This window comes from Nycticebus coucang, chromosome 4, assembly GCF_027406575.1.
Source record: "Nycticebus coucang isolate mNycCou1 chromosome 4, mNycCou1.pri, whole genome shotgun sequence".
NCBI classification, from domain to species: Eukaryota; Metazoa; Chordata; class Mammalia; order Primates; family Lorisidae; genus Nycticebus; species Nycticebus coucang.
Genome location: NC_069783.1, coordinates 66890567 through 66902602, shown reverse-complemented (window position 1 = coordinate 66902602; position 12036 = coordinate 66890567). Strand labels below are relative to the sequence as shown.

Below are 12036 nucleotides of genomic sequence, written 5' to 3'. Positions count from 1 at the left end.
CTAGATGTTACTCAAATTCTCCTTTGGCTTCACTCTATCATTGATATGCTGGGACTTCTGTCCCACTCTATTGATTTCAATAGTCATCTTTAGGGAGATAATTATCCAAATGTAACATACTCACATATGGAAAATTAATTCACACAGAAGAATAAACCTTATTATGTAAAGAATGTTAACAAAGTGCATGTGTTTTTCTTCCAACACATGAAATTAGATTTGGATGCAGTAGTTTTAGGAATAAACTTTGGGAAGTCTTTATTATTCCCTTTTCCTTTTGATCCAGGGTATAATATAGAAACAAGTTATGTAACCAGTTTATTGCATACTTTTTGGAAATCTTTCTTAATTAAAAATTGTCCTAATTTGTGTTTCATCTAAAAAGTAAGCAATGAAGAATTAGAAGGTTTTATTTTGAACAATTCATTGTTATTAATTCTCTTGTGGGAATTGAAAAAGTTGCATAAAGTGCACCATTTAAAAAGTAGTTATGTTTAAAATTAAAGGAAAAAAAAATCCATTCAGTACTTGGGACATTTTCCTCAAACCCATTATTTCACACACACAAATATTTTTTAAGAGTACTATTTTCTACTATTGTGTTTTTAATAGCAAATATACAAAATTTCAGCTACAGTATAATTTAAGTATGCTTTTATAGGAAGGCCCTGTTTATACAACTTTTTGTGAAATGGTTTCTATGGAGAAATGAGTTTCCAACATGTTATTTAGAATCCTTGGCACAAACCTCCGCTTCTTAGCAGGAAGGGAATGACCCACTTCCCTGGCCATTTCAGACGCCAGGGAACCCTTTTCATCCACACTCTGGAGCAGGGGGCTAGTGAGCACCCCTACTTTCTCCTCACTACAAAAAACAAGTCTGCAAAGAAAGGTGATCTCTTCTCCATCCAGAGTTGGTGCCTATTAAGAAAAGCATTTGGTGGTGTGAAACCATATGGCAAAAGGTATAATACAGTCTTAAATCTGAGATTCTTGAACAGGGGCATACATCTTACTAGAAAGAGAGGATGACATTTCCTGTTTATATGTGATAACAAACATGTACTAAAAAGAAAGAGACATCACTTTCAAGTGATTTTAACTGATTCTCCTTCTTAATTGGCATTTTCTTCCTATGCATAAGTGTATAAAAAACAAACCTGGTTTCTAGTTGTCATTAATAAATACAATCATGAATAAAAGTGAATATGTTGAGAGAGTTATAGTGTACTAGAATACCTTACCAGAGTGTCAAACCTTTTTTTTTCTCTGCAGCACATTGGAAGAGTTGTCTTGGGCCACCCTTTAAATTTACAAACACTAATGAAAGATGATTAGCAAAAAATGTCTATGCATACTTTTCATGATATCCAGATACCACAGATAAGCGAAAAGCCCTCACAAAATCAGCACGTGGCCAGCAGGCCATAGGTTGGACACCCCTACAGCTTAAACAACTACAGGATTGGCAATTTGTTTCTTTTGTAACCCTTAAATATTGTATAAGTAAATGACAGTGATCAGTCTTTTAAGAATAAGGTATCTAGCTTTCTAGATATCACTATAATCTTGAAAGTATCCAAATAACATAATGCCTTGTGATCTTCCTAACTTCTAAAGATAGCTGTAGAGACACAAAAGCCTGCAGCTGCCTGTGGTCAAATATGTCTATAAACTTTGTTCTTTCTTTTTTTTGTGTGTGTGTTTTTTTTTGGCCAGGGCTGGGTTTGAACCCGCCACCTCTGGCATATGGGACCGGCGCCCTACTCCTTGAGCCACAGGCACTGCCCAACTTTGCTCTTTCTAAAAACCTTCTTTTCCATTTTCTTGGAACTTTACTAGCAACTTTACTACTAGCTTTGAGTTTATTTCCTTCCCTATTTAGTTATAATAAGAAAAAATGTGAAGATAATAGTTTTAATCTCCATTTTAAAGTTGATTCCCACATCTCTATTCCTTTCTAACCTGCACTTCTAGCTTCTTTTTTGGTGGTTCTACTAGGATGGTACATCAGCAATTCAAACTTTGCATCTTTTTAAACCTAAACTCATCTCTTCTTACTTGATAACCAAACTTCTCTTGACTGCTCTATTAGCAGCATCATTATGTTCTGTCATTCACACTAAAACTGGTCACTTTTTCCCCCCTCTCCTTTTTTCCTCATATCAGTAAGTTGCACAGTTAGTTCATTTTTGCTTCCGGTCTTTCATATTCACCCTTCCTCTCCTCTCCCATTGGTACCTCTCACTCCTGCTTATCTGTTACCATGCTTGTAACCGCTATCACTGTCTGAAGTGTCTCTCTCTTTAATTTATGATTATTATGTCCTAATAATCATCTTTTGGTTGCTAAGTTTTCTAGAAAAAAAAAGCACAAATATACGTCTTCTGCTTCTTCATTTGTCATTCAAAACATGTTTGCTTTTGGCACATACATGCTTAGAATACATATGCATTTAGCAGAACTATTTGGTAGTTGTTCCTTCTCATACTGAGCTTCACAAACCAAACCAAGGAGGATGACCACACATCATATTTTTTGTGTGTGTGCCTTTGCTAAAAAAGCCAGGGTGTTAAAGGTGTCTTCTGGATTTACTTCTCTTACTGGATTCAGAATACTCCAAATTGCTGGATGTGGTGGCTCATACCTATAATCCTAGCACTTGGGGAGGCCAACGCGGGTGGATTGCTTGAAGTCAGGAGTTTGAGACCAGCTTGAGAAACAGTGAGACCCTGTCTCTACCAAAAATAGAAAAACTAGCTGGGCATTGTGGCAGGTGCCTATAGTTCTAGCTACTTGGGAGGCTGAGGCAGAAGGATCACTCAAACCCAGCAATTTGATGTTGCTGTGAGCTACAATACTATAGCACTCTATTCAGAGTGACAGAGTGGGACTCTGTCTAAAAAAAAAAAAAAAATAATAAAAAAAAATCCACATTGACTCTAAAATAACAAAATTGTAGGTTACTTGAAAGCGATTGTATTCCATATAGCCTAAATTCCTTCTTAGTATGTAACCCTTACATACTAAGTGATAATTGGATTTTTACTGAAAATGTGTAAGGGACACATATAAATGTAGTTAATATGATTTCCTTTGAGAAGTGGAGAAATTTTTTATATAGTACTTACAAAAATTGAGCATTAGGTATAGTAGTTCACACTTGTAATCCAAGCACTTTGGGAATCTGAAGGAGGATCCTTTGAGGCCAGGAATTCAAAAGCAGCCAGGGCAACAATTTAAGACTCTCTTTATACAAAAACATATTAAAAATTAGCCAGGCATGGTGGCGCAGGCTGTAGTCCTAGCTACCCCACAGGATGAGGCAGCAGGAGTTTGAGGCCAGCCTGGGCAACACAGTGAAACCTAGTCACTAAAAAAAAAATTTTTTTAATTGTTATGTCTTAATTTGATGATAGAAAACTAATTTAAAATAATATAATGTTACAGACATTGAGGTTGCAGACTTTTCTCAAACTGTATTTTAACACATTAATATCAAATAGCAACATATCTAAGTCAAGAAACTCAGATTAAGTGTAGAAGAAACAGTGTAACTTCTTGGCCTTTCCTTGATACATTCATTGTTTCTTTTCTTAACTCAATCTGACACAAAACCAAAATAGCTCTTTGAAGAGAAACACACACATTACTGAGCCTTTATTAGAAAAGATGCATGCTTATTATATGGAAAAATAATTAGCACAGAAAAAAGAATAGCATTGTCATGTACAGAGCATAAACAGGCTGCCTTTACCCAGAAGGACAAAAAAAATCACTTTATCATAAAAAATTTGCACTAGATTGCTTATTGCAGCTCAATCTACAATTGCCAAGATTTTAAGTGCCCATCAACCCCTGAATGGATTAATAAACTGTGGTATATCCGTATACCAGAGTACAATTCAGCCACAAAAAGATGGATACTTTACATCTTTTGTATTTACCTGGATGGAGTTGAAACATTCTTCTTAGTAAACTATTACAAGAATGTAAAAGCAAGTATCCAATGTACTCAGCACTAATATAAAGCCAGTAGACTAATTAATACACTCCCACATAAGAGAAAAACTCAATTCATTCAAATTGGGGGTGTAGGGATTGGTATGCTCCCATTTAATGGGCTCAGTGTAATGGTCTATGGCACACTTCCTGCCATAGGAAGGAAGTCTACAACAGGGACTTTACCTAACAAATGGAAACATGGTAATTTAATAATTTGTACTCTCGTATTAATCTGAAATAAAAAAAACAGGCTGCCTTTAATAACCTTATGGTTTTTAACAAACTCCTCAAAGGATTTATCAATAAGGAGTTTCTGATTTATCATTCAGAAAACATCCTTCCTTTCGCCTTCCCTCTCTTTTCACATTCACAGATACACAACCCACGTGTTCTTATCAGAACTTCTGGAGGAATTGTTAAATTAGTTACAGAATGTGTTTTTTTCACCCCACTTCTCCTGACAGCTTTATTTCTTCTCTTGAACATAACTTTTCTCCTTTTGCTATTCTGGACTTCATTTCCTACTGCAGTGTGAATTTTCTGGGAATATAACTCTCACCAGAGTGGATATAGCTTCCCATACAAAAAGGATAGGTGGCCAATTTATCTTCGGGCATTTTTCATAAACGACACTGCTGCACCCGCCAAACGCAGACTGGAGGGTTTATGGAAAATGCAGAGTTGGGTAAGAGCTCTGCTGCTTTTTTGCCCAGGTTCTCCTCACGCTTCAAGCTGCAGCCAGCTTTCCTCTCCTCCCCGTCCTTCCAACCTGGTTCCTGACTCTACCAATTCACACTACAGTGTGGGCCTGCAGATGCTGCACTAGGCGACAACAGTGCTGATGCGCCTGGTAATCCCACAGTGGGTCCAAGCCGGTGCACAGATGCAAAGATACCTTTGACTCCCTCTACCCAGCACTTGGATTTCCCGTTTTGTTGGTGCGTCATCTGGATGGTTCTGACCCCCTAAGACCACCCATCTGCTCCTCCTTTCCCACCCAGGGCCCACTCCTCTATCTCTCGCCGCCCGCTTGCGCACCCTTCACGTTTCCTCTCTCCGGAGGTACCGTCGCATTTCCTCCTCCCCCTCCCTTCCCTGCCTTCCTCCCCGCCCGCCTCCAGCCACATGACAGGAAGGGCTCCGCCACGCGACGTCATCGACGTCCGCGCCCCCGCCCCCGGCCTCCCCCCCGCACCTCACGCAAGGGGCGGCCGGCGGAGGGGCTAACGTGGTCCGCGCGCTCCGCGCTCCCCAACCAGAGCTCGCTAGAGCGCCGCAGCTGCCGCAGCCGAGCCGGGCGCGCGGGTTCCCGGATGTGCGGCGCTCACGGAAGCCCCACCCCCGCCGCCGGCCCGCGCGCGCCCCCGCCCTCCGCCCCGCGCGCTGCTGCGCTCGGTTCTCCCCTCCCTCTCCCGCCCTCCCCCTTTTTCGTGCCTTGAGGTTGCGGGTCAGCGAGAACCACTGCAGTGAGTCCGTCACGGCTCCAGCGCGAGCGTGAGGCTGCAGCCCCCCAGCCGCCCGGCCCTCTCCCTCTTTTCTGCCTGTCTGCCTCTCCACCCTGTCGCTGTCTCTTCCTCCCGCGCTCTCCGTCTGTGAATCTCGACCTTAATTTCTTCCACCCCGCCCTGCCCGCTCCCTCAGTCACCCAGCCGGCGCGGGCCCTGCGGAGCCGCCTCCCCTCCCCCACCCTGCACCCCCTTCCCCGGGCGACCGGAGGGCCGCAGCTGGGCCTCCTTCGCCGCTTCCTGCTGGAGCCCGTCTTAGCGCAGACACTTCTCCACGCAAGCGAGCCTCCGACCCGCCGAGCAAAATGGTGAGACTCTGGCTTCCCCAGTGCACCGTCCCTCCCCTGCCCGCCGCTGACGGATCGGGTGCGGGGGCGAGTCCTGAAGCCCCCGGCCGGCTTCCCTCAGTGGAAAATTCGAGAGACCGGGGCCCGGCGGGTGCGGGAGAGACCGCAGCGGCCGGGGTGTTGGCGGCAGGCGGGGGCGGTGGGCCGGCTGCTTGACAGAACCGTGGTCCGCCCGGCGCTGCGGTGGCGGAACTCCCGCGCCCAACCCCGGGCCCCTGCGGCGCCCTCCCCGCCGCCCCACCCCCGCGGCCACCGGGATTCCGCTTCGCCGCGACCCTCGGTCGGAAGCCGCCAGCCTGACACTGTCGTCCTGTCGCCCCTCTTGTCTCCCGAACCTCCAACACGTGGAACCTCCCTGTGTACCCCAGACGGACTCTGTTTTTCAAGTTCCAGAGTATTATGAAATCCTACCGAAATAATAATATGTGGCCAGTGGCGCTTTATATAAGACCCACTTTCTCTCCAGAGCTGCTCTTTCTCCCACTCAGTCCTAGTGTTCAAGCAGTTAAGTCTTGGCAGGAATCCTGCCACTTACCTCCCCCCTCCGGTTAGCTTTTATTTCGCTGCTGTTTGCAGTCTTACGGTGTTTCTTTCGCTGCCGTTTTTCTCTGCACTGGCGAACCGGAAAGGTCCAAGGTGTATATTCATTAAAACATACATTAACTTGGATTGGCGAAACTTGTTTTTTAATACTTCCTGACTACCCAGGGTTTTTCATTTTCTTTGTTGCTTTCATGTGTCTCTCTCTTGGTTGTGTTGTTTTTGAATCATGGCGATTTAAATTTGTCTTTCCTTACCCTCACATTAATCCCTAGGTAGAATTCTCTGCTGTAGTGTTTCAGACCGACGCTAGGGGTGTGTCTCCCGCCGGTGTCACTGGAGCCAAGAAATCAACGACGCCCTTTTAGCCTGTTACCTTACCGGTTCTCTCATTCCCGGTGGCTCTTGTAGTTGTTTCTCATTGTAATCAAGAATTGTATACATGGTAGAAAGAGTTCGGAGTGCCATTTCATATATATCCGATATTGCAACGTAATTCCTTTGGTTTCTCTAAAAAGTCTTGGGACAGTTGTTAAAAGATTTTGAGACTGGTTGTTTAACGTTGGGCAATTTCTTGCACCTTTTAATTGTGTGGTATTCCACCTTATATGTAGAATTGAAGTATTTCACAATATGTAGTGGATTAGCGATGAGAGATTCTGTTGATTGCCGTTTAAAATTAGTTTGGTCGTGATTTTGAAGGAAGAGTGAAATTAGTCAGCCTTAATTTAAAATATAGGGCAAGTGGATGTGTGCTTTTTGATGTACTTAAAACTCAGATTAGGAGCAGACTTAATAAATGATTCGTGATTTTTATGTGTAAATGTTTTTCACTGCCAACTGGAGAGACAGCTCAGGGACAACTTTGGTCCCCAAAGTAACAACACTTAGGTGTGCTTTTCCAGGCTATTACCAAAAAACATTTAGGAAGGTCAGAGCCATTGCTAGTTCTTTTGAAGTTAAGAAATGCACTATTTAGTGCTTTCATAGAACTTCCTTATGCATATTACTTGAAGGTCAGGATCTTGAAGATCTTTGTTCATTGCAGAGAATGTTTTTACTTGTATTTATAAACTATGTATTTTGAGGAACGATAATCTAGCCTTTTGTTGTTTATGTATTATATAGTAAAGTGATTGGATTTCTTAGCAGTTTTTACTCCTTAGGGTGCACCCCCACCTTTTTTAAACAGAATGCATTTGGGAAATCCTTCTTTAGATCTTGTTTATCTTCCTGTTAGTCAATATTTCCTTATCTTTTAAAACATTTTGAGATGTACCATATGGTATCATTTTCTGCCAGGTCATTGTTTTCCTCTTTTTTCCAACTTCCTTTTCAGTATTTATTTTCTAATTCACCCTGGGCTCTCTTTTTCATTCTCCTAATTACCATTTCAGGACTTACTAATACGTAATTCAAGATGACAGTGGCTTTTCAACTTTAGGGTTATTTTGGTCTGTTTAATAAAGCATTGGTTTGAAAGTGTCAGGTACCTATAATTCAACTTTGCCATATGAGGTATTGATTAACTCAAATCAGGCTTCAGAGTGATCTTGTTAATTTTCTAGTTAATTGAACTTACAGTTTTGAAAATCTTGCTGCTGTTTAGAAAATCTCTCTTCCTGAATATCACAGACATTTACATTCTTGTCAACAGGTTTTACAGTGTTAATTTATGAAGTATTACTGATTAATTCAAGTGTGGAGAGAGTAAAAAGGCTTATGGGATTTAATTGAATCATTCAAGGATCTTTCCTGGCAGGTATTAATTTTAGTTGCTACCTAAAAAGTAGCTCATTTCTTTCTTTTACCTCCTTTCACCCAGTTTGAGTTTTAAACTGTTGAGTATTGAGAGGGAGTGAAGATTGTGTATGTGTTTACAGAAATTTATGAGTACTGATGACCCGGGAATTTTCCTTGAATGAGGATTTTTTTTTTTTTTTTTTAAATGAGGATTTTTCTATCTGTTTTTGTTGGGTTAGATACTGTGGATTTTGTTCCGGATGCTTATATGAATACAACGTAAAGATGATTCTCTGTTTCAAGTTTTGTTTTTTAAGGCAACCTTCAGTGTTACAAAGGACTTTTTTATGTCTTCATCTATATGATCTGTAACTAAAACTTAAATTTTTTACTATGGCAACTGCACTGAGAGTTGTGTATAGCATAATTCTAGTTCAGATTCTATGACAAGTCTATTTTCTTTTTTAGAGCAAATCAAGGCAACTGTCCTATGGCCTGCAGAACTAAATGTGTTACAACTTTTCTCCACTTGTTAGATCTTGGTAGTGGATGAGACAATTAAAATGGCTTGGGGTACAAGGTAAAGAAGCTGCCTAAGGGTAAGTCAGTAACGAAAGGGGCAGGCAAATATGGAAGGATCAGGCACCTATCACTGGAAGGAAGGCACAGTGTAAGAAAGTAAGCATGGGCCAGGGAGATTAAGGAAGTAGAAAGACATGGACCTGGAGTCTGGGGCAAGCAGCAAGGATTCGCTCATCTCAGCAAATACTTGTAGATCTATCTCCTGCACATTGATTACCATGCTCTGTCTTGGGTGTGATATAAAAATTACTGAGACAGGTTTCCTACCATTTATGTAAACAATAATAAGAAAAATATGCTGAAGTAACTGAAGTAAGCAAGCATATGTGATTAGTAGCCTGTTGAGTAATATACAGAAAGCCCAATAACAATTGAGAAAAAAGCAAGATCAATTTCATCTGGGATTTAGGGAAAGTTTTATGAACTAGGTGACAATTGAACTGGATCTAAAAAGATGATTAGAATTGAAGTAGGCAGAGTTGGAGGCTTCTAGAAGACACCTTAAATCCTGGAGGTAGGAGGAGACAATTTACATTTGGAGCACCGATTCTCAAAATGTGGTTTCTGCACCAGCAGCATTAGCATCATCTGGAAACTTGTCAGGCCCCACCCTGGAACAACTGACTTTGAAACTCTGGAGCTGAGCCAAGCAGTCCAAGTTTTATAGGTCTTCCAGATGATTGTGATGCATGCTAAGTTTTGAGAGCCACTGTTTAGAGAATAGCAAGGAATGTTTTAATTTAAATTTTAGTCAAATGTCTGTTTTATATCTAGCATTAACTATACAAACATAAGACATGATTGTTATCTGCAAAGAACTTAATTGGGGTAAACAAGGCAATGATTGTGTAGTGTGATATGATTTAATCAAGTGGGGAAACAAGACGGTGATTGTGGAGTGTGATGTGTACTCTTTAACAGATGAAACATGGGGTGCTGCTATAAGAGCACTTGGCAGTGAAGAGGCTTAATCCAAACTAGGGATGAATGTCACTCAAAGAAAGCTTCCCAGAAGAGATGGTGCCTGAGCTGAGTCTAAAAGGATGAATATTTAGCCAATGGGGACAGGCTTTCCAGATACAGATAATATGCTCAAAGTCTTAGAGGCGTTAGCTGTTATAAACCATTCAAAGAACTAAAATATTAGTTTAGCATGGCTGGAGAGAAGGGGTGGGTACAGTGGAAGGGAGAGAGTGTCAGGTAGATTGAAATAGGTTATAGAGGGGCTTGCGTATCATGGAAAAGTTAATTTTTCCCCTCTAAAAGCAGTGGGAAGTTATTTTTAAACAGGAGAATGGCATTGTCTCATGTATTTTATTAAAGAGATCCGTCTCATGGCTATGTGGATAATAGGACAGATGAATCTAGACATGGGAATCCATTAAGAAATAATTACAATAATTCATGGGAAAAATAAAGACCTGAAAGAATACTGTAAACAGTGCTGATGGATAGGAGGGGCTGGAAATAATGCAACAGTTAGGAGGAGGGGCTGGAAATAATGTAACTATTGGGCTATGGGAAAGGGAAACCATGTGAATCCGGCTTTGGTGATTGGATAGATGATAGTGCTCTGCACTCAGCAAATACTATTTAGTACCTTGGGTAAGGCTAGGTTCTAAGGATACATACCTACTGTTCCTGTCCTCAAGAAACTTCCACTTTGCTGGGATGACCATTGTTTCATCTCTTGTCTTATATTATCATTTGGTAATTAATGCGTGGAACACTATGTTGCAAAATTCCACCTTCAATAGGCTAGAGTGCTGTGAAATATTAACAGTGCCTGCTGCGTAGATATCTTGGCTTAGGAGATAGCAGAAGGAACTTGATAGCTTGGAGGCATCACATGTTTGAGCAGTGATTCTCAAAATGTGCGTCTTGGGACTAGCAGCATTGGCATCTGGGACCTTGTTAGAAATGTACATTCTCCCAGGAGATGTAGGAAGAGATTTGGGGGAGTGATGAGGATTTCTATTTTGGGCTTATTGAATTTAAAGTAGGCACAGGTCCTCTGGATAGTTAGGGCCAACAGGTAATTGGTTACCTGTACGTATCAGGAGCTCTGAAAAGAGAACTGGGCTTGGATTAAAGATTTGAGTGTTGTCTGTGTATTTAATGTATTAGGTCGTGGTGTAAGCCATGAAATTGGATGAAGTCCTATATAGAGAGAATATAAAATGAGAAGTGAAGAGGGTAAATTCTAAAGAATGCTGCATTTAAGAGGCAGGTAGAGAGGATGAGGATAGCAGTGAAGTTTTTCTGAGAATGAATAGCTAGTGAGATACTGGAAGATTAGCAATGTGATGTCATATTGAAGGGAATTTTAAGGAGAAAAGAGTCAGTTGTGAACAGATACTGCAGAGATCAGGAAAGAGAACTTAAAGAATGTCTTTTGCAGGGAACAGGAGAGTTCTGGTGACTTGGGCAATAGTAGTTTGTGTCAAGGAAAGTCAGGGTGTAGTGAGCTGAGTAATAAATATGTGGCCAGACATTGAATTTGTACTGCTCTGCACAGCTTTGAATAGAAGAGAGGATGGAAACCAGACAACTTAGGCTTGAGGAAGGTTCTATTTTGGAGTCAAAAGGAGCCTGGAAAAGGCAAAAATGTTGTTTTTTGAATTTTTTTCTAAGGGAAAAGTTGGGATTATTGACAATTTGATGTCCCCAAGAAGGTGAGAAGGAATGTGACTTTTCTTAGACAAGAGGAGGGATTTTTCTCATCGGTTGTCAAGAAAGGGAAGTAGATAAAAATGAAAACTATTAATGTAGGCCATGTAAGAATTTAGGCTGAAAAGGAAGTCATGTTAAGTTGTAAATGACCTTAACTGTTTGACTTCAGTTTGGTCCCTTTGGGAACCATTGATTAATCTGTAGATAACTGGGTGATTGGGAAGGGGTGGGATATTTTAGGTAAGAGTACTGCTTTGTAGTATTACAGATAGGAAGTTATAAGAACTTAAAAGTGAATAGAGTTGGAGATATTTAAATACAGAGTTGAAAAAGGTGAAAACTGTTTATGAAGAAACAATCATAAAGGGTGACCCAACCTGGTGATTGCATATAAAGCAAGCTCTACATTTTTTATGGGAGTAGGAAAGAAGCACTGAGTTGCTTATTGAAAAAAAGTATTGTTTGAGATGATGTGTTTGAGATGTTCCACTCTGTTTCTATCTAACAAAGAAGCTTCACAGTGAAGTGGAGTTAGAGAATATTTGAGTGAAGATAATACAGGTGAAGGGAGGGTTATACAGATGATAATTAAGATATTGATGGAATTCATTAGATGAATATTGGTAATCTCTAAGACAAAC

At 40.9% G+C, this 12036-nt stretch overlaps 1 protein-coding gene across 1 annotated transcript in view; it reads left to right on the top strand.

The window, feature by feature from the left end:
- The first annotated feature begins 5205 nt into the window (after positions 1 to 5205).
- PPP3R1 (protein phosphatase 3 regulatory subunit B, alpha) overlaps positions 5206 to 12036 on the top strand; it is a 65254-nt gene continuing 58423 nt past the window's right edge. The window contains exon 1 of the mRNA XM_053587829.1: positions 5206 to 5818. Coding sequence (XP_053443804.1) covers positions 5816 to 5818 — 3 coding nt within the window. The 5' untranslated portion in view covers positions 5206 to 5815. The remainder of the gene's footprint in view (positions 5819 to 12036) is intronic.